Source organism: Notechis scutatus, chromosome 5 (assembly GCF_049901735.1).
Source record: "Notechis scutatus isolate UNSWTSFEM ecotype Mainland chromosome 5, rNotScu1.2, whole genome shotgun sequence".
Lineage (NCBI taxonomy): Eukaryota > Metazoa > Chordata > Lepidosauria > Squamata > Elapidae > Notechis > Notechis scutatus.
In genome coordinates, this window is record NC_142013.1 from 55,601,037 (window position 1) to 55,624,496 (window position 23,460).

The 23,460-nt window shown below is 39.0% G+C and overlaps 1 protein-coding gene across 3 annotated transcripts in view; it reads left to right on the forward strand.

Moving 5' to 3' along the window:
* The window catches only part of SLC37A1 (solute carrier family 37 member 1), a 31,375-nt gene extending 8,139 nt beyond the window's left edge, over window positions 1-23,236 (forward strand). For all 3 annotated transcript variants that reach the window (XM_087967549.1, XM_087967550.1, XM_026674006.2), the window contains 13 exons: window positions 2,841-2,917; window positions 3,254-3,420; window positions 3,859-3,896; window positions 4,898-5,026; window positions 6,297-6,387; window positions 8,657-8,719; window positions 10,248-10,333; window positions 10,658-10,706; window positions 13,346-13,419; window positions 13,699-13,777; window positions 14,808-14,905; window positions 20,145-20,197; window positions 22,087-23,236. In XM_087967549.1, the coding sequence (XP_087823675.1) occupies window positions 2,841-2,917; window positions 3,254-3,420; window positions 3,859-3,896; window positions 4,898-5,026; window positions 6,297-6,387; window positions 8,657-8,719; window positions 10,248-10,333; window positions 10,658-10,706; window positions 13,346-13,419; window positions 13,699-13,777; window positions 14,808-14,905; window positions 20,145-20,197; window positions 22,087-22,102 (1,020 nt within the window). In that variant the 3' untranslated portion in view covers window positions 22,103-23,236. The remainder of the gene's footprint in view (window positions 1-2,840; window positions 2,918-3,253; window positions 3,421-3,858; window positions 3,897-4,897; window positions 5,027-6,296; window positions 6,388-8,656; window positions 8,720-10,247; window positions 10,334-10,657; window positions 10,707-13,345; window positions 13,420-13,698; window positions 13,778-14,807; window positions 14,906-20,144; window positions 20,198-22,086) is intronic.
* The last annotated feature ends 224 nt before the right edge of the window (window positions 23,237-23,460 follow it).

A 23,460-nucleotide genomic window follows, 5' to 3' on the forward strand; every position in this document is an offset into this window, starting at 1 on the left:
TGCTTTCTTGAAGTACATTGACCAAACCAGTGTATAACATGCCAAAATGTGATCATATTTTAGGCTTGTATAAAGGTACTATGATTACATTTCTCCAGTTCATTTCTTAGTGATTCCTGCTTTCACTGAATATTCTGCATAGCAAAAGTAGTACAGTTTGTAAAAATTACCAAGGAAAATCTCTTCTTTTATAGAAATACACACACACACACACACACACACACACAAAGGTTCCAATTTGTTGCAATGAAATTCCCCATTTCATTCAGCACTCAGACACAAAGTTCATCCAAGTAAACATTTATTGAAAAATCATATTGGCACATCTGGGAAAACCCAAATCGGAGAGATCTGGGTTTTCCCTTCCTAACTGAAAATCAAAAGCCCATCCCCTGTACCAACCAATCCATCCCATCAACCATCATCCCAACTGGAGACATTCCCCCAGACACACTTCTCCAGGTGCATGGAAACTTGTCCTTGACTCTATGAAAAGATTGTCTTGTGTCTAATCTTCCACCTCTCTATGAAATCCCTTCTCCCAAATTCCCAGGCACTAAATGTGGCTGTCAGGGTTCTGACGGATGCCCTAATTAATTCATGAGCTTTGAGCCAAGTTTCAAAAGAAATCCAATTATTTATTAGGAGCAACATGTAAGTGCAGTCAGCTCTGCCCCATGAAATTTACTGCCCACCTATGACCCTATTCTCCCTTCCTCCCAGGGTTTCTCATAAATCACATTCTCCAACGGAGCACTTTGTGGACTGCAGAAAACATGCCTCTCCAGCTAGCTCTAGTAACCTGGGATGCAATCTGGAGAAAGGTATGCGTGGAATGTGCTTCTAGTCATAGCAAGCGAGCTTCTCCCCACTCCTGGCTATGGCAACTCAAGAGCAGGCCAGGAATGCTTTACGAGTTGACAGTGGCAGCCTTGAAGTTCTAAATAAAATATGGCTTCCAAGGCTAACACATACATACATACATACATACATACATAGTATATTTTTCTCCCTCCACTCTTCCCCCCTTGCTTCCTCAGTGTTGTCCGCACTACAAGCGACATGAGAAAATGGGGACCAGCTGTGCATGTGCTTAAATAGGGCTAAATTTTGGGGGTAGGACTTAATTTTAACACATGTGCACAAAACAGTGCTGGGCCTTCTTTTTGGAGTGGGTCGTGTTTTAGGAGAAACATGGTGTGTAGGTGGATGGGTGGGTGTGTATAATTTTTTTCTTTGATAAAAGAGTTTCTATTATTATTTGATATAAAAGTTTGTATTATTCCTTCTACAGATAAACCCATTTTTAACACTTTAACTGTTTTGTAGTTATTCTGAGAATTTTTACTCTGAGGAGAAATTTTATAATTCATGTTTATCTGTTTTGCAGCTCAAAACAACAGTCTAAACTACTATTGATTAAGAGCAGTTGATTGTTAGGAAATAGAAGAATTCAAACTAATTTCTAAATCTGCCTTTAAAAGTTGGATATTTCATTGAAAGTAGCTGGATTTTGCATTGAAACAAAACAAACATATGTTGTACTATGTACTTTGTAGGAGTCTATTTCCAAAACAATATATAAATACCGTATATGCCGGCGTATAAGACGACCTGGCGTATAAGACGACCCCCAACATTTCCACTCAAAATATAGTTTGTTATATACCGCCCCTCTTCCGCACGCCTTCTACTTTTGCACTTTTTTTTTTTTTGAGGCACTTTTGTCTACCGTGGAAACGAATCCCGTGAAGCTGAAAGGAGCAGCCAGCCTTCTCCCAGCTCCCAAGGAAAGCGAGGCTCGCACCGCCCGGGCTCCGCTGAGGTATCCGGCTGGGGCTGTCAGGAGTTGTTACCGCTGGCGCGGCTCCAGTCCCGCGTTGCCTCGGGAAGGGAAAGGCAAAAAGGAAGAGCCGCGGCTTTGCCTTTCCCTTCCCGAGGCAACGCTGGACTGGAGCCGCGCGAGCCACGCCAGCGGTAACAACTCCTGACAGCCCCAGCCGGATACCTCAGCGGAGCTCGGGCGGTGCGAGCCTCGCTTTCCTTGGGAGCTGGGAGAAGGCTGGCTGCTCCTTTCGGCTTCACGGGATTCGCTTCCACGGTGCGCAAAGTGCCTCAGCCGCGGGCAGCCGCAGTGCTTCCCAATTACTATTTGCCGGCGTATAAGACGACCCGGCATATAAGACGACCCCCAATTGGAGGCATCTTTTCAGGGCAAAAAGTCGCCTTATACGCTGGCAAATACGGTAATTAAAAAAAGAAAATGTTGACTTCAATTCTTTACTCTTCCAAAGTACACATTTCCTAATGAGAAACATAAATCTTTGGTAAAGCAGAAGATGCCTAGTATATTCCAAAAGATGTTGCATTTTCTGTCAGCTCTACTATTTAACAACTGAGAGGATTGCTATCTGCTTCTGAACTAAATAATGCTTGATTATTTATTCTCTCCAGGGGTCACGCATAAATCAATACTCCTTTCACTTTTATTGCTTTTGCACCTTTGACACTGCAACTCCTTCAGTTAAATAGATGGAGAATAAAAATATCACATAGTACATGCCCTTCTGTTGCACAGCAGTTACTCTATATGTTTCAAATGACCCAGAGAGGTCAAATTATAATGGCTAATTTGATGTAGTACAGACAGAAAAGAGTAGTACAAGGATGAGACTTGAAATCTAGCTGATTTATTGTGCTAATGAACAATCATAATATATTTTTTCTGGAATGTGTACCATAAATTTAAATATTGTATTAAATATTAGCTTATTATTCTGTATTTTGTAGCTATGAAACATTTTGCTGCAGGATAACCTTTGCCATTAAAAACTTTTCAGGTAGCTAATGGATTGGTACAAACTACTGGCTGGCCCAGTGTGGTCACTTGCATTAGCAACTGGTTTGGAAAAGGAAGGTAAATTCTCTATTCTTCTCTCTTTAATTCTAATAAAATAATGCTTCATCAAAAAACATCAGCTGTTTTGCCAACTCTTTCTCGTGGGGGCTGCTTAGCTCCAACAACTGCTTTCTGTTGGGGCCCTAAGGAGTCCAGGCAGGCAGGCAAGGGGTATCTGGGAGGGGAGGGGCAAGTAGAGGCTGGTGAGGCGCCCCTCAATGTGAGTGACATTGAGTTGACCATGCCCACCCAGTCACAGGACCACCCAAATTTTAAATATGCGAATATTTCCACTGCACATAGTTAATGTTAGTGAGAATTTTAACCTTTTTTTTTCTTTTTCATTCATTGTAGGAGAGGATTGATAATGGGGATATGGAATTCCCACACTTCAGTAGGAAATATTTTAGGATCCTTAATAGCTGGCTACTGGGTATCTATCTGCTGGGGCTTGTCTTTTGTGGTACCTGGCATTATAATATCCTTAATGGGGATTATATGCTACCTGTTTCTTATTGAACGTAAGTACCTATGGTAAAATGGATTTATATATGTGTATATATGTAAAATGTGTATAGGTATATGTATGTGTATAAAAATGTACACATAAATACATACACATATTCAGATTCTGAATATTTTTTCATTTGGAATCAAACAAAAAGTCAATCAATCAGTGCTATTCACAGCGATAAAATAAAACCTAATCTCCTTGCTTTTCTTTGTCAAATAACAAAATAACCTTTAAAAGGTAGAACTGAATCCAGGATAGGACAGAATCTGTAACCTTAGCCCATCTCCAAGTTTAAATATAGGTTTAACAAAACTTTCATACTTACAACAATTTTCCATTATTGTGCCCTTTCATAATAATAGTTTTTTATTATAGCAGTTGGCAACATTTTGAAAAAAATGCCATATGCATGTTAATTAATTCTTTTCCTATTGCATAATTTCAGATCCTAAGGATGTAAACTGTACAGTAAAATCATCAACTGTAAGTAAAGTGATGTTTTAAACAATATCTGACAACTTAACTATTTTAATTCCTCAAGGTGCTCTGACACTGTGCCTGATTTGTAACTCCAGCTTGCAGGTATTTTTAATCTAATGATTGGTATTTAGGGCAGCTTTTTGCAAGCAAAGATTTTTGTATTTTTGTACAGGTAATCCTTGACTTACAACAGTTCATTTAGTGACCATTCAAAGTTACAAAGGCACTGAAAAAAGTGACTTATGACCATTTTTCACACTTACGACCATTGCAGCATCCTCGCTGTCATGAGAGGCCAGGCGAGGAAAAGCGCTCCTTGACGTGAGTGATGTCGAGTTGGCCACGCCCACCCAGTCACATGACCACCAAGCCACACCCACCAACTAAGCCATGCCCACAGAACCGGTTGTTAAAAAATTTGAATCCCACCCCTGAACAGGGGTGTCAAACTCAAAGCCTGCGGGCTGCATCAAGCCTGTGGGGTGCTTAAATCTGGCCTACAGGTCCAGCCTGGAAATATAAAAGTGCCTCTGCTAGCCAAAACGGGCTGTGGGGGGGCCACATGCACCCCCGTGGCCTGTTTTTGGCCTCCCTGGCCTCCAGCAGCCCTCTGCCGGCCAAAAACAGGCCACGTGGAGGTCCTGCAAAGTCCCACACAGCCCATTTTTGGCCTCCTCGGCCCCCAGCAGCACTCTCCTGACTGAAAATGGGCTGCGTGGGGGCCACACATTTTGGCTGGTAGGATGCTGCAGGGGGTGGCTGTCTTATCTCACTCCCGCTCCCTACCCCGCGCTAGCCTGCAGACAAGTATAATGCTGATCCAGCCCTCGAAGAAATCCAGTTTGACCCCCCCAACATAGAACATGAAATGCTTGCTTAATATTCAGTATATAAATATCAATATATCTTTTTTTTTTACTGTACATTACAATATTTCAGTTGCTTAGTTTATAAAGAGAAGAGACATACTGCCTACACTAAGTTTGATGGGGTCTCTCTTATAGGATCCAGAAATGCATTGTCTGCTACGGAGCAATGAAAGTTGCACAAAGCCACTGAATCTTAATGGAGGATACGAACACTTTGGAAATGGAAATGCTGCTATAAGTTTTACTGGTGCTTTGCAAATACCTGTGAGTATGCCAGCTTCTCTAGTAATGGTAGTGGGGGATCATTGGAAATAGGCCAGCAGCCAAATTCTAATTTGATTGTGGGGACTATGAAGAATAAAACCATTAGACATATGTCAATCAACCAATTTCTAATGTGAATTTACAGTCAGATTTGAATCTCTTTGATTTCAAGATTCAGTTCTACTGTATCAAAGTATGTATATGCATGTGCAAGATTTTTTAATCAAACTGAAAGCACCTGATTTTATTCAACACACTAAGTGAACTTGACAATTTAACAATAATTCATTTGAAAGGAGAAGGTTTAATTAAACTGAAACCTGAACCAATCTTATAGATCCCTAGAAAACCATCAGGATTGTTGTTAATGCATGGCTTTGGAATTACCATTCATGGGCATTATTCCAGAGAAGAAAACACTCTGTCAGTGTTCCAACCACACACTCCATCTCAAATCAGCACTCAGAGACTAATATGACATCCAAGTAAGAATTCATTAGAGAAGTCATATTGGCACATCTGGGAAAACCCGGATCTGAAACCCCGCATTTTCTCCTGCTATATTAAACTCACACCCAGCCCCCTTACTGATGACCCTCAAGTCACACTCTCCAATCCACCTCCATTCTGAACTCCAGCCAAGTCCGGTCACTCCCCTCCAAACTCCAGGGACTCGGCCTTGAGCTCTGATGAAAGAATGTTGTTGCAGCTATCCTCCCTTCTCACTTTACTTTCATTCCCACAGTTACCCATCCTCCCTTGTGACAGCTCTGAATCCGATTCAAGATGGATGGGGGGCTGACACACTCTAGATGATGTAACATTCAATTAGCAAAAAGGGTTGTGCACTTAAAGAGAGGAGGGATTAGAATGGACTATGCAAGAAGATTCCTCCCCCCCCCAACCCCCAAGTTCAAAAGATTCCAATATCATAGTCACTCTTAAATGATAGCAAAAGAAAGAGATTTTTTTGATGTTACCTTATAGGCTCATTTGCTATAGAAATTTCCGATGGATCCATTATCCCATATATTGAAATAAATGTTATTGGTTCAATCTTACAGAGGGTATATAACTGCAGACCCTTTGTATCAATGATTACTCCTTGAACAGAGGCTGTTTATGCATGATCCTATATTATTATTTAACTATATCTGTGTAATATTCAACACTTATATGTTGTACAGAAATCCTTGCACAAAAATTAGCCCAAAGTAAAATGCTTAGTTTTTTTCCTTTTCAAATTAATGTTATTTTCCATTCTTTGTAGGGAGTGGTAGAATTTTCTCTCTGCCTATTATTTGCCAAATTAGTCAGCTACACTTTTCTTTTCTGGCTACCACTATACATCACTAATGTAGGTAAGTGTCCTAGTTTAAAGTCCTAGTCCTTACATAAAGAATTATGGAAGGCTGGTCATATAAAATATTGCCACAAATCATATTTAAGAAAGAATTCAATATGGTTAAACTTTTTCCAAGTATGCTATTAAAAATTTAGAGACACAACTTTACTCAACTAAGTCCTTTGGGAGTGGTGGTTTTAAAAAGCATAATAACAGGCAAACATTTATCAGAATTGGACTTAATAGATGTGATGAATTAAGTTATTTTTGTAAGTTAACAAAAAGCTTGATTATATCCAATTATATAAACTACCATTTCCTAAAAACGTGTATGTTCTATAATGATTTCATCAGCTAAATATCTACTCATAACAATTGCCGATTGGAGTAAGAAAAAACAGAGAGATACAGGAAACTGAGGTGTGTGTGACAAAAATTAGGACATATGTTTCCCAGCCAGTCTTGTAATCCCTTGCTCTCACCCTTATCCAGCCACAGCCATTTACCTGCCAACTAGAAAAGGATGGGAAGGAAGGAAGGAAGGAAGGAAGGAAGGAAGGAAGGAAGGAAGGAAGGAAGGAATTTTTCCAAAGCTCCCTGCCAGCTTCCCAAAAGGAAACTCAATATGGCAGCTGGCAAGAAGTCCAAAGTTATTTCCACTGGTTTTTTTGCCAACCAATAGTCATTTGGTTTCTCTGTTTAGATGAGGAAATACAGGTAATCACCAGGTTATAAGTGTTCCCTTAGCAAACGTTCAAAGTTACATGATAAGTGCTCCCTAGCGTCTGTGAACAAGTTCCAAAATTATGAATGTTGCAGCACCATGGCAGTTGTTCATTCTTATGAATGACTGCAGAGGCTCTGCAATATTCACCCAACCTATCCCCCACCATCAAGCACTTCGGCAGCGAAAAATGCAGACCGGAATGCAGACTTGAAGAATGCTTTGGCGATGAAAAGGAGGCGTGGAAGGCTGTGCACTGCCCTCCAGGCCTCCTTTCTCACTCCCCAGAGCCCTCTTCAAGTCGGTCAGTGGTGAAAAATGTGGACTGGAAGTGCTTGTGAATGGTTTGAAGAATGCTTTAGCGATGAAAAAGGAGGCGTGGAAGGCCTTGTGCAGCCTCTAGGCCTTCTTTCCCACCTCCAGAGTCCTCTTGAAGCCATTCAGCGGTGAAAAATGTGGACTCGAAGTCCACACAAATGGCTTGAAAAGTGAGAAAGGAGGCCTGGAGGGCTGCACACAGTCTTCCGCACCTCCTTTTTCATAACTGAAGCCTTTTTCAAGCTGTTTGTGGGGACTTCCAGTCCACATTTTTTGCCAGCGAACGGCTTGAAGAGGGTTCTGGAGGTAGGAAAGAACGTCTGGAGGGTCATGCGGGGCCTTCCATTCCTCCTTTTTTATCACCAAAGCCTTCTTCAAGCCCTTTACTGACGAGAAAGGAGGAAGCAAGCTGGAGAGGAGAGGCTGGAGAGGAGACAGATCTTCATAATGTAAGTCACCAGGCATGGCAAGTTGGGGGAGGAAGCAGCTGTGAGGACCCAAGGGAGGGAAAGTATCTGTGGGTAGGGGAGGCCTTGGGTGGTCTGAAGTAGGTGACCTGTTCCATTACTAGGCCTCCCATAGCCTTCCCCATCCCGAGATATCTCATGTTCACTTAACGAGCCGCACATTCGATTAGCGAATGTATGGCCGAAAAGAGGGAGTGATCATGTTCATTGTACAAGATTTACTCCTGCGAATCCTTGGGCTACAAATGGAATAGGCAGGCTCCATTACATTCGTAACTCAAGGACTACCTGCATTTCTGAAACAATGTTCGAATGGTGTATGAGATGTCTAGTATTTTATTTTAATTCATTTGCATTTTGTAAAAGTTATGAGAAACTAATTATAGGAGAAAGAAACTTAATTTTTTAAAGTATTTGTAAGAATAAAACATAGAATCCATTATTTATACTTCATGTTGAAATAGAACAATCCTTTATTAAGAGAAGAAGAAATACACTAAAAATCACAAACTAAATTCTATCTCAGAGGGGTTTTTCCTTTCATATAGCTTAATATCAATTATGTGAGATGATATGAGATTCTTCTACTTTAATACTAGGTACAAGACGGGATGCAAAAAGTTCAATATGATTCCAAATGATCCAATAATTTTTTTCTCTTTATTATAGTTCCAAAAAAGTAATTTAGACATGCTGTACCTACTTTCTTGGGAAATATTATGGCACTTGAAAATATTTAAACTGTTAACTGATATATTTTTATTTTTCATTGGTAGAGCATCTTGATGCCAAAAAGGCAGGTGATCTTTCTACCCTATTTGATGTTGGAGGAATTTTTGGTGAGTGTGCAACTATGACCTGTTTATTATTTTTGAAACTTACACATATATGAGTCTTCGGATTTTTAAATCAAATTCTGAAACATTAGAGACAAGAAATACTTTAAAACAGGGAGTAGATACTGATAATTAAAGCTTGGTTGCTGACTTGAGAAAATTATTGGAGAGTATCTTTAACGGAGCTATCAGACCTGCCTCAACTTGAACCTTTAAGTAAGAACAATCTTTGACTCCAGTTGTTGAGAAAGGTTTACTAAAGGTCAAGTGAAATACAGTAGAGCAAAGCCAGAACTGAAATTTGTGTGCCAAATCCCCAAGTGTAACTTTCCCCCTTAGGCACTTCCCATTGCATTCTTCACATAGCAGAGTGACTTTGAAACGTTGTCTCCATTAATTTTACTTTTCCCCAAGCATTCTCCATCCCTTCCACCTTCCCCCAGGGTCCATGGCAGACTAGTGATAGCAGAGCACAGGTGTGAGGTGGCAGTTCTGACGGAAGTTTTGGATGAGAGTGGTGGTTCTGATATTTAATAACAGTTTATATGGGGCAAGAAAAGTAGGCATCTTTGGGATATATTCTTAGAAATTGGATAGAAATTGCAGCATTCAAAACTGATGTAGAAAAATAGTTCTGAAAAGTCTATGAATGGATTCGATAACAATATCATCCCTCCCATATTAAGTAAAAGATTGGCAAAGATATAATGGCATACCATATTATATCAAGTAGATAAGAAAAATATGCTTGGGAGCAAACAGTGACAACTGAAGTCATGGAACAAATACTACTGTTGACAGAGTAGAAATTGAACGTTTATAGGGTTCAGCAATGTGATTTCTGTACAGAAACTCCCATCACTTTGAAACCAGCTCTGGTTATTTATGATTTATTTAGTGTGTATGAGAACTGAATTTATTTACTTCTGGCTCAGCTATGGTGTATTTCAAAACATAATAAAATTATTTTTTGAAATGCTGCTGCTCTTTCTAGTTCATCATTTTTAGGCACCCTCATCCTTCCTTGATCCTAGCAAGATTTTCAAGGGAAAAATGATATAAGAGTTTTCCATTTAATCCTCATAGGAAGTGCTCAGCTGTCTTTGATCATATTTGCGAATAAAGCATGCAACATAAACAAAGTTATGATGGAGATGCAAGTGAGTCATTTCCATTTTGTAAGGGTCGGAAGTGAAGGATATTTTTTTTATTTTTTCCACATCTATAGTAGCTTGGTGTGAAGTGGTATTTTTGCTCAGTATTGCTATGTGGCAGTAGAAAAGATGAAGTGGGTGACTGGGCTAGAATTGGAAAGGATGATAAAAACAGACAAATATTCATTGTTGTCAGTTGAAGAGTAAATAGAGGAGATTTTTCACTGCAGAATTAATGGTAATCATAGCTTTGTGGATGATATACTGAAGGGCACTTCTTAAAAACCAAGGAAAAATTACTTTTATAGTGTTATTTTGTTCAGTTGTGAATGTACAAAGAATGTTGCTACATTTTGCACCTCTCTTTTTTTATACAGGTGGAATTTTAGCAGGTGTAATATCAGACCGACTCAAAAAAAGGGCTACAACTTGTGGCATGATGCTGTTGATAGCTGGACCCACTGTAAGTTATGAGATGGTGGATGATGATGATGAAGAAGATGAAGATGATGATGACAATGATGAAAGCATTGATGGCTCTTTGAGCTATAATGTATAAACAAAAGCAGGCTTAATGAAAGAGAGTTGCATTTTTGTACCCTAGTATTGTGGGCATTTAAGCATTTTTCTTTCCCTAGAACCCATTTCTGCAATTTTGAATAATGACAAATGAAAATAGAATTCTAGAATGAAAAATAATGCTAATTTTATAAATGACATGTAGCCAAGACAGACTGATTTATTACAGAATGATTTGAACTAACTCTGCTACTTGTATTTGTCCTAGCTATATATATTTTCTGCAATCAGCAAAATGGGTTTTGAGGCCACAATAAGTAAGTTTTATGCTTTATTTTTCCTTCTCCCTACCCCCTTCATTTGGGTTGTTTAAATATAAATCCACTGCAATTCTTACTTAACACTGGAATTTCTATGGTTAAAATTAACAGTCTGGGTCACACTGAGATAATTTCTGTTAAGGCCAAATAAATTATTCTGAAGGAGAGATTCGGAAAACAAATAATTTTCAAATGATGTGTTTCAATGAAAATGTCCTCAATAAGGTGCCCTCTAGATGTTTTCTGGATTACAATTGGAAAGCATAAGACTGGGCTAGGTTGTCTGTGTAACAGGCAATTCTTCCTAGAGAAGAAGAAGAGATATGATATGTTTAATAATAAGCATAATAAGGAGAACTAATAATTATTTTAATCATTAATATTAATGAGAAATATTAATGATAATAAGAATATTAATAATACTAAGAATAAGTATTATTAATAATAAGAGATATGACATGCTTAATAATAGATGGGAAAGGCCATTTAGCCATTGAGTTCAGCTGCCAACTCAGTGCATGGAACCAGGTAAAGCAACTCAGAAAAATGGCTAACCCATTCAGTGATGAAGACTCTACCAAAACTCATTATTTTTGGTATTGCTGGTACTGATAAAAAGGATTGTCTAACATTCAATAATAATGTACTTTCTTGCAAATTCTATAATTCCATGTAATGCTCTCTAAAACTAGAGATACTAGATCTTGATGTTCTAAGTGATACCACTTCAAGTTATGTCATCAGCCCTCTCTACATCTTTCTTTTTTTGCTGACTTTCTCAAGGGATGAAATCATCAAGCTGTGTATCTGCAAAACTTGTTGGCAGTTTTGTGGGGGAAATTGAGACATTCATTTTATATCTAATGAATACAGCTTTAAAACTGTAATTCATAATTATATTGTTTCGTTCACTTCATTTCTGTTTCCCTTATTCACTCATAAGAGTAGGATAATTCATGAATCTCTGTTTTTCAGATCAGTAATACTCATAGCAACAGCAATGATCTGGGCCATACCTTGTTTTTTTTCTCATCAGATCGTGCTTTGCAACAACTAAGGAAAGACAATTAAATCAAACAAACTGATAGAATAAAATAGTTTTCACAGCTCCTATTTTCATAAAGGAAGTCTGCTAACCAACAGAGTGTTACCCACAAGCATTTATCAAGTATTGTAGCCCAAGTATTGTAGCCCAACCCAGCTGAAAACATCACCAGATCACTGTCATTTCCTACTCTCTTCTTCTCCTCCTCTTCCTTCACCAATGCTCAACTTATTGTCTAAGAATACTGGAATAGAAGCTTGGATTGTATGTATGGTAAAAAGAAAAGAAATAGCTTTCTTCTTCAATAAAATATTTCCCATTTCTCTAGCTTGGTAATAAGAAAGAAACAATACTGATTCTTTCTAACTATGGTCATTGCTTTAGTGCAGGGGTGTCAAACTCAAGGCCTGGGGGCCGGAATTGGCCTGTGAGGCTGCCCTGGAAACAGCAAAGGACCATGGTGCCTCTGCCAGTGAAAATGGAGCTCCGTTTTTGCTGGCAGAGGGTTGAGGAAGCCATCGCAGCCAAAAATGGAACTTGGGAGCCTGTTTTCATTACAGAGTGCTCAGGCCACCACAGGCGCCCCTGACACAAGTGATGTCAAGCTGGCCATGCCCACCCTGGCCATGCCTGCCATGGCTCCCTGGCAGAGGTGGTATTCAGCAGGTTCTGACCAGTTCTAGAGAACTGGTAGCGGAAATTTTGAGTAGTTCGGAGAACCGGCAAATACCACCTCTAACTGGAGTTTTTACAGTATCTTTCCCCTGCCACGCCCACCAAGCCCACAGAACCGGTAGTAAAAAAAATTGAATCCCACCACTGCTCCTTGAGGTCAAACACAATCCTGATGCGGCCCTCAATGATATCGAGTTTGACACCCCTGCTTTTTAGTGGATAGTAGTGTATCAGGAAACCATTACAATGTTTACATTTATCAGTTGTTTAATTGCCCATAGTTATTGGCTATGGCTTATTAACTACTGATTATTATCCAGCAGCTAAGGGGCTGGGTTAGACACCAAGGCAGTGAATTTTAGTCCTCTTTTAAGCAGGAAAGACAGCTGGGTGATTCTGAGCCAGTCACTCTCTCTTAGCTTCACAGGGCTGTTACAGTTGTGGGAAAAACAAGAGGAGGGAGAAATATGTTTGTCACTTTGAGTTACTTATAAAGTAATAAAGGGAGGATAAAAACCTAACAAATAAACCAAGTGAAAGTACAAGTCACTATGTACTGTGTTATAAATAGCTCTGCTGCTTAATGACTGCAATAAAAATTTTCTTTTCATTACAATAATTGGCATGAGCATCATCGGCCTTAGTGATACTTCCTTTAGAAAGTTATATTTAAAAAGATTGCACCATGTGTTTCCTTTATGTGCTTCAATAGGCACACCTTGCATAGTTTACAGGTTCCAAATAAATTAGAAATGGAATTTAGCAGAATTTACTCATATATTTTCCTAGTGCTTATTCCTTTCAATAGCAAACTAGTATGAGTTTTCCAGTGTTGGATGAAAATTAAATAACAGGTTCTGCGTCTGCTGACTATTGATGATATTAAATACATACAACTTTTATTTTTAAATTTAAGTTATGTTGCTCATCTGTGGAGCTCTTGTAAATGGTCCATACTCATTGATCACGACAGCTGTCTCTGCTGACTTGGTGAGTCCTTTTCTGTTCTATAAGCAGCATATTATTATCTGCTACAGTATTTTTGTTGTATTATTTTTAATAAATACATATAAAAATTAAGAACAAAATTTCTAGAGGAGGAGGAAAATATATTGTGTATTAGTAATATTCAGTAGCAATATTATTACATTTTTTTCAGTGTTACATCAAATAATTTGAGAAAGATTTACAATATAAGTAAGATGAAGATTATCACTGTCTCTCTTCTCTGTGTTTAATTATTTCTATCTGAATATTTTGTTTTTAAAGGGTACCCATAAAAGTCTTCATGGAAATGCAAAAGCTCTCTCAACTGTTACAGCCATCATTGACGGAACAGGCTCCATAGGTATGGTATGGTATCAAGAATGGTATGGTATCATCCTCAAGAACGAAAGGTTGAAAAGTTTGATAAGAAACTCTTGATCAGCCTTTCCCAGCCTGGTCCTCTCCAGATTTTGAGAATGTTCTACCAGTGTGAGAATTACTTTATAAAAAGGTTGCAGTAGGGATGCACCCTGTGTCTGTGTGTGTGTCAGTTATAAATCATCATCCTTTTTCAATGGTGACTGTGAGTTCTAGTTCCACTTAGATACAAAACCAGCCAAATGACTTTGGGTTAGTCATTCTCTCCCAACCCTAGGAAGAAGGTAGTGGCAAACCATTTCCTAAAATGTTGCCAAGATAATTTTTGTATGTTTAATTGCCAGGAATGAAGACTGACTTGAAGGTACACACACACACACACACACACACACACACGTGCAATGCAGCGCAGTGGTGGAATTCTTATGCAAATATAGCAATAGCACTTAGACTTATATACTGCTTCACAGTGCTTTTACAGCCCTCTCTAAGTGGTTTTACAGAGTCAGCATATGGCCCCCAACAATCTGGGTCCTCATTTTACCCACTTGTAAGGATGGAAGGCTGAGTCAACCTTGAGCCTGGTGAGATTCGATCTGCCAAATTGCAGGCAGCCGGCAGTCAGCAGAAGTAGCCTGCAGTACTGCATTCTAACCACTGCGCCAACTGTAGCTGTAAATATGTTAGTACATTAATATTTTAATAAAAAGTTGGTAAGTTCGACAAGATCCCAAGCTGTGAATCTTGAAAATGATGTTCTGCTAGCACTCCCATAACACTAATTACAACCCAGTGAAGTGAATGTCACAAGAGGACTAGCTTACCATCAGCTCTGTGATTCCGCTTCTGATTTGCACATGGAAATGAGTGAGGATAGGAAGAAAAATGGGCTGAATTTTCTATCATTCAGAACAGCTTGCAAATCCATCCAGCTGTGAGTTTTCAAGCTCATTCTGAAGTATTATATGCCTCAGGTCCTGCACTGTATTTAATTTATGTGCATGGTATTTTAGGTGCAGCATTGGGACCATTGTTAGCTGGTCTTCTTTCTTCATCTGGTTGGAACAATGTCTTTTACATGCTGATGATAGCAGATGCCTGTGCCTTACTGGTAAGTCATACTGTACTGTAGTGCTGCTGCCTTATTTGTTGAAATGTGGTATAATCAATTGTTAATGCTTCTGTAAAAGCAGTGTGGGCACTTTTATCTAAAAGAGCATTTGGATACATGCTGGGCTAATTGTATTTCTGTTTCTATACAATATATGCTTGTTAAAATATTTTTACTGGAAACATAGAGTACATTTTATGGTGGATTGACATTTGAAATGAGACACAGGGAACTGTCTCTGAGAAAATGCCAACCCTGAGAGAACTCAGGTAGCAGTATTTATTGAGAAAAAACACAAGCAAAATATACAGTATGCATATTCAGAAAACAATGACCTCAACAGGAGATTACTTCACCAGCATGAGAACACACAATCTTGGAAAGTCCCAGATGTTACCTTGCTAGGATGAGATCATACAGCCATGGAAAGTCTCATGGGAAAGTTTGGAAAGTCCCATGAGAAAGCACAACTGTGTACCTTGAACTTTCACCCATTTTCCTGTTCCTTCTAAACTGGCAGAATCAAAACAGAATGAGGCACTCTGAGCAAAGATACTCCTACCCCCACCAAGAATGCCCACATCTTCCTAGACTTACTGCTAGTTATACAAAGGCCTTACAGAAAATGATAAAATGATTAATAAAATATATTACCACATTCCCTCCTTTTTTATTTATTCAAAGATAGGGGGTGTTTTAGTGGCATAGTACACAGTTCCCTCATGACCTGATCCCACACGCCGGAAGACTGAGGTACACATTTGTAATAGATTAGGAATACATTGAATAAAACAACATAATAAGATACATATAGCAATAATAATAACAACCCCTTGCAATAAGGAGCGAAACCATGATCCATCAGGAAGCCAGGACCACAGACTGTCCCAGAATGATGCATTAAACCCATCAGCTCCAGATTGATGCTGAGCAATACGATCTTCCATGTCCTGAACAGTTTTTGTAATGTTTGGCTCATAATTATGTATAAAAACACAGCAATGTGAATGAATTAAAGCACAAACTCCTCCTTGGGCAGCTAACATAATATCTAAAGCATATCGATTTTGCAAAGTAACTTTACGAATTTCAGACATTTCTACATTAATCATCTTAATATTCTTTATAGTATCATTAAACATAACAACAGTAAAATTATTTAAAATATGAATATCCCTATAGTTCATAGCAATTCCCAAAGGCGGGATAAGACCTCGAGAAATTTGTGTCCATAGATTACCTCCCATGGTTAGGATCTGGAATTGCTCTGTTGTAGCACAAGACAACTGTTTTCTCCAGGTTGCATTCTTTATTAAATCTTTTTCCTCAAAAGGCACTCCATGCAATGTTAGTCCTTCTCCCACTCTCCCAGGAAGGTGCATACACAACCAACAATTGGTGATGTTCAAGTTTTTGGCAGTTGTGCGCAAATCTTTAATGTAATTATTATCGGTCCACAAATCATCGCCCAAATCTCCGGCACGCTGAACATGCTGTCGCTGCTCTCTCCGCACCCGAGCAGCCCAGGACAGATTAGGCAGAATCAACAGGATCAGGAACCACAGATGCGCCATCCTGCTGTTCCGAAACTTCCTTCACAGGTGCCTGCGAATGATCAGGCCGAACACACCGACCAGGAACCCAACGAATTTGACCAAGATGTTCAACTGCTGCATAACCACGTCCCCACGTTATCAGCTCAGCAGGAACCCATGCCGGATCCGGAAGGAACCGCACCAACACCCGAGGTCTCACCGCATCTGTAGAAGGAGAAGAAAAATGCCTGCTGGCCGCGCTTGCAGGGGGGTTACCAGACAAATTTAAAAAATTTAAAGTATACAAAGCTAGATTTAATTGATCTTGAATCGCCGGAAGCCCCAGGAGCTTCCCTCCTTTTTATTTAATTTAGTCAACATGGTCTTGAGCGTGGCATTTGAGCAACAAAACACACATTCACACGCTGCTCCAAACATCCTTGTAACAGCAAAAGCAATCTTAAAATATCAGGTGATATTCCAGGAGACAAATAAGAACCTGCTACAAAGGGTAACAAATTATACACATACAATGAATCCACTATTAAATTAAAATCCTGATTGTGAAAATTTTGAAAAGCCAAAACTACAGCAGCAAGTTCTGCCTGCTGGGCAGACTTCTGCTCTGAAGTCACTTTTGTATGCCAAATTCCAGATTTATCTTTCCAAACACAAGCACCAAAAACTTTCCCTCCATCAGTAAAAACTGTAGGAGCATCTGATATGCCCAATGGTATCCTTTCTTACATTTTGGGCACACTGATTTAGGACGAACACCCTGTCCCATTGATCTCTTATTCTGCTGACTTTGACCTCCTCCAGGAGCCCGACATTGCGCTTTAAAATGTCCAGGCTTCCCACAATTGAAACAATTCCCCTTTTGAGCATGTCCTGTTTGTAAAGCCAGAGCTAAAGTCTCCATGTTAAAAGACTGACTCCCTACCTTTCTACATGCATTAATCAAATCCGCGATTTCTCGCTCTCCACTTGCTATAAGTGGATTTAAAATCTTTCTGCAATCTGTGTTAGCTTGTTCTACTGCTAACTTAAAAGCAACTCTTTCTGGGCGAATTGATTATCAATTTGTCTTTCTATAGCCAATTTCAGTCTGCTAATGAAATTTTCATAGGGTTCATTGTTCCCTTGTTTGATGTTAGTAAAGGTCTTCTCACCACCTTCGCCGTCAGGGAGAGACCCTATGGCTTGAAAAATTATTTGTGGGAGAAGAATGAACCCTTCCTCAGGCATACCATCTCTCTGTTGTTCCACTGTTGTAAAATTACCAGCTCCGTAAAGCTGATCTGGGGTAACATTTGCTGTTCCCCTCTGGACTGCCAGCTGTCTCCATTTCTGATCTAACACCAAATATTGAGCTGGAGTTAAAATCATATTCAACAGAGCTTTCCAGTCAGCCGAATCATTTTATTTCCATAACCAACTGCTTCTAACAATGCCTGAGTATATGGCGTTCTAACACCATATTCTTTTGCTGCTTGCTTAACTTCCCTCAAAATTCTGAGCTGTAAAGGCTTCCACTCCCGCTGCGGATTTAATGCAGCATCCATGACAATTTCCACTGGATTAAGTTGAACTTCTACTCCAAACTCCACCAAATCATCTCCTGATAGTTCCCCTCTATTCTTTGCTTCTTGAATAGCTGCAGTAACTGCATCCACCTGAACCCTTAAAGGTAAACTCTTATCCTCTGACAAAGTATTTCTAGCGCCGGACAGTCCCCCAGATTTATCTGGAGGTGCCGTCGGCGGCAACAAACGTACCGCATGGTAAAGCGGCAAACCTTCTTCGGGGGGTGCTAGGAGCGGTTGTTCATAAGTAGCTAACGCATCCATAATCACCCTCCAGGTTAACAAAATTGAAGAAGGGGCACGAGGTTCCTCGTGCAAAAATTTCCCTATCTTTTTCCAGGACTCTACTTTAATACTACCTCCCTCTGGATATGACTTAATATTTTTCCAAACATACTGTAGTAAGTCCTCAATTTCTTTCTTTCCTACAGCACAACCCCTACTGCCAATTCCAAACCCAAAACTATTCCCAATGATCCCTCTCAATTCCCTGATGTGCTCTTTCTGAGCCTTCGAGAGATCTCCCCCATACTCACGAAAAGAATCTATCTTCGTCCAGCGAAGAAGATGAGGGCCCAGTCGACGTCCGCGACGATGAGTATAGGATGCGGGAAACGTATAGCCTTCCAGCTATCACGTCGGGGTCACCATTTATGGTGGATTGACATTTGAAATGAGACACAGGGAACTGTCTCTGAGAAAATGCCAACCCTGAGAGAACTCAGGTAGCAGTATTTATTGAGAAAAAACACAAGCAAAATATACAGTATGCATATTCAGAAAACAATGACCTCAACAGGAGATTACTTCACCAGCATGAGAACACACAATCTTGGAAAGTCCCAGATGTTACCTTGCTAGGATGAGATCATACAGCCACGGAAAGTCTCATGGGAAAGTTTGGAAAGTCCCATGAGAAAGCACAACTGTGTACCTTGAACTTTCACCCATTTTCCTGTTCCTTCTAAACTGGCAGAATCAAAACAGAATGAGGCACTCTGAGCAAAGATACTCCTACCCCCACCAAGAATGCCCACATCTTCCTAGACTTACTGCTAGTTATACAAAGGCCTTACAGAAAATGATAAAATGATTAATAAAATATATTACCACACATTTATTTAAATAAGTTTCACAAATAGATGTCATAGCATAGTTTGTATGTTAGCTAACAGTAACATTAATGAACACATCATTAAAAAGGGATATTTAAAAATATGTTCCTCAAATAGCATCACAGAGATTATTCCTGCAGTACTAAAATATAAGAGCCAGTTTGATGTAGTGGCTAAGGCATAGTCTAGAAACCAGGAGACCATGAATTTTAGGCCCTCCTTAGGCACAAAACCAGCTGAATGACCTTTGGGTTAGTCACTCCAGCCCTAGGAAGCAGGCAAGGACAAACAGCTTTTGAAAAACTTGCCAAGAAAACCACAGAGATTAATCCAGGCAATTTCTAGGAGGCAAAAACTAGCTTGAAGGCACACCCAACAACAACAACTAAAACAATACTGTGATAATCTAATTCTTCCTTATGGCCTGAAATAAATTTCCACAGGGGAGAGCTATTTGCATTCACAATCACATGGTAGTGATTTTACGCTGCTACATTGTTAGGCCCTAGTTTTATTCTTACTGGATTTATTGAAATAATTCTGAAGATTGTTCTAAATTTCTCCACTTTGGTCAGAAGGAGATAAACCTAAAATGTCATACATCAATGAGTTACCAGGAATCATCTATATATTCAGTGTTGAAATTTAAATGAAAGATTTATAAAATCTTGCCAGTTAGGTCATATGAAATCGTATACTAAAATGGAAAGCTGACATTACAGTGTAATATGCTATTTCCTTCTATTTCTTCATTGCTATTATTTTGCATTAAATCTTGCTAAGTTCCCAAGGTTTGTTTTCTGAATGCTTCCTTTTAATTTCACACACACATCCAGGTGGTCAAATGCCTTTCTGTAAAGATTGAAATGAAAAATTGGTGTTCTCTTAACATTAATCAAATCACTATTTAGATGAAGAATTGATGTCGTTAATTCTTTTGTTGTTGTTTGCTTCTTGTTGCTCATAATATTTTACATTTAATTATTTTTAAACATTTTTACAGTTTTTACTCCGCCTTATACGAAAGGAACTTCAATGTAGTCTTGACCAGACTTTGTAAGTTTCTGCATGGTTAAAAAAAAATTATGGCCTATTTAACATTAATTTTGTATTATGTGTCTTTTCACAGAGCATTGTTACCACTTTTCCCCCTTTTTGTTATTTGGAATTCTGTTTCTCAATCAGAACAGCTTGCGACATATCTTCAGCAGAGGCCATACTGGGCGCCCTGCTAAGAATTGTATTCAGCCACAAATTTCCCACCTCTTTTACAAAAAGAGGTGTAAAAATGCTGTACTTTTTTTTTTTTTTTAAAAAAGTACTTGCTACAGTTTTCCTATAAATAAATTCATTTTTTTTCTTTCATTTCTATTTCTTTAAAATCATTTTAACTTTTCTACATGTAATGCTATTTTTATAAAGATATCCATATTTGTTTTAAATTTCTGGAGTTGTGTTCTCTATTCTGTGTGCTCTTTTGCTTAAGAAAAGACAATTGTAGCCCTACTGTATATAGTACAAGGTACAAAGCTCTAGAGCAGGGGTGTCCAACCTTGGCAACTTTAAGACTTGTGGACTTCAACTCCCAGAATTCCTCAGCCAGCTTTGCTGGCTGGGGATTCTGGGAGCTGAAGTCCACAAGACTTAAAGTTGCCAAGGTTGGACACCCCTGCTCTAGACACCAGTTTGCAACTTACGATCACAATTCAGCCCAAAATTTCTCCTGCAAAGCAATTATTCAATTAGTTTTGCCCCATTTTATGACCTTTTTTGCCACCGCTGTTAAGGAAATCACTGCAGTTATTAATTAAATCGTGTAGCCATTAACTGAATCTGGCTTCTTCCATTGACTTTGTTTGTTGGAAGCCAGCTGGGAAGAGGCTAGGACAGTGGTGGCTAACCTTTTTGGGCTCCTGTGCCAAAAATTGTATGCGTGCTGGCATGCGTGCGCTCACATGCCAACACCCAGAAGACAATGCGTGCCCCCCCCCCCATGCCCCCTGTGCATGTGCACGCAATCCGCTCTGTCCCCCCTTACCTGCACTGTACCTCACAGCTGATTTTCAGCTTGTTTAAGGCCTTTTGTGGCCTCCCAGATGTTTGAAAAAAGCCTCTGCAGGCTGAACAGGCCCATTTAGTCACTTCCAGGATTATAGGAAGTGACAAAATGGGCCTATTATTCATCCTGTAGAGACTTTTTTCAAGCCTCTGGGAAGCCAAAAAAGGCCTCAAACCAGCTAAAAAATCAGCTGTGAGCAGTGAGGTAAGTTTGCCTGTGGCTTGCGTGCTGGCACAAATGGCTCTGCATGCCACCTGTGGCACGTGTGCCATAGGTTCGCCATCACAGGACTAGGACAACTCACCAAGCCCTGCAGGATAATCATCACAATAAATGTTCTCTGCGACTGCTTCCTTTACATTATTTTGATTTTGGTCAATGGAAATAATATTGACGAAACAGTGGCAGATAACATTTGTTGCATTGAATTATTCTGTGTGGAATTGTCCCATGGCAAGTTGCCCTGCAGTGAGATGGCCATGCCGGGTTGGCCGCGGTGAGATGGCTGCAGAGAGTTGGCTGTGACAAGTTGACCCATTCCAAGTTGGGAGGTTACAAATAATGATCATATGACCCCAGGACAGTGCAACTGTCATAAATACATGCCAGTTGCCAAGCATCTGAATTTTGGTCATGTGACCATGGGGTCTTAAGTGGGGAAAAAATGGTCACTTTTTTCAGTTCTGTAGTAACAAACAGTCACTAAATGAATGGTTGTAAATCAAGAACTACCTGTATATCTGTTCCTATCCAGTGGTCACCCAGGTCTTTTAAAGCCCTGATATGAGAAACCTAAATATCTATATATCTTTCTTTACATAAATACATAAATTTAATTGATAAGATTTCTTGTTTTTCACTTTCTGATATTTCCATTCTTTTGTAGGTTTAAGGAGCATTGACTTTTAGTCAGGAGATTTATTTAAAACAATTATTTTTAAAGAGGTTAATGCGGAGATCCTACTTGATCCCTCTGAGAAGAAAGCTGCTGTATAAAAGGCAACATTGCACATCTTTATTTGGATTGCTGATATCCCTGGAAATAATATTTACATGCAAATCGCATTTCCTGAAAAACTTGCAGTTGTTTTTAGACATCAGAATTTTGATTCTTCGCAGCTCCCCTCTTAACTTTGCACATTAATATAGGGAATGTGATATAAAGGCTCTCCTAGCTATTCTACATAGCAGAACTGAGCCAAAGAAAAGTGTGCCTTTATCCTCACTTTGTCAAAATATTTTATTACATGATTGCTCTCATGTTTTAAGAGAATATATAGATTGAAGACAAAAAGCGAAGGGAATAATTAACTCTAGATACTATTTTGGAATGTACTAAAAATGAGCAAAATGTGGACTCAGATGTCTGTCCTGTTATGCCATGTTTACTTTTTGTTAAAAAATTGACTATTGAATATGCAATACTTCCTGTTAAGAATATTCAGCATTTTCTATTGTCCAATGTTACTAATATTTCTCATTGTACAGTTAAATATTGAACTTGATTATTCATATAGCTGATTAGTGAATTACAAGCAAATAACTTGTATTAACAGAACTTTCAAGGCATTTCAGAATGATAATATCTATTATCCTGCTTGATTTTTGAAATTGATCAAAATGGAAATTGATTTTAAAGTAATATTCAATAGTTACTGCAGCTGATGTATTTATTCTCTCCCATAGATATTTTTTAAATCATGTTTGGAAAACATTATAAAGTAAATTCACAAACACTGAACCAAATTTCTAGTTGATATTGTTGACATCCAAAGTTGATACATTTGGGAGATTTATCTGCAATTGGCTTACTGGGACTTTCCTTCTCATTGTGTTTATGCAAAAATGGCCTCTACATCCAACTGAATTGTGTAAAACTCATACCTTCATGATAGTACATTCGCAAGAATCCTTATGTATTTGTCTCTGAAACCTTAGAATTACCTGGATGTATTTGAATGATTTTATTCTTGTTTATAAGTGCATTTTTGAAAAGACAGGGTGGTATTATCTCTATTAAACTACTTATTTACTTACTTATGTCCTTTAATTGTTTTATGCCAGTTGATTTAGCTCACAGCTCAACATATTTAATCCATTGGGTTTCTTCACAATGGAGCTCTTTACAATGCAGGAGAAGAGAAGAACAGCAAGAAGGTGGATGAACTCAATTACAGCAGTGATGGAGGGCGGAGCTGGCATCACGGTGGTACAGCATGCGATCTTTAAGCTCTAAGATCGCTGCTGATATCTCTGTAGC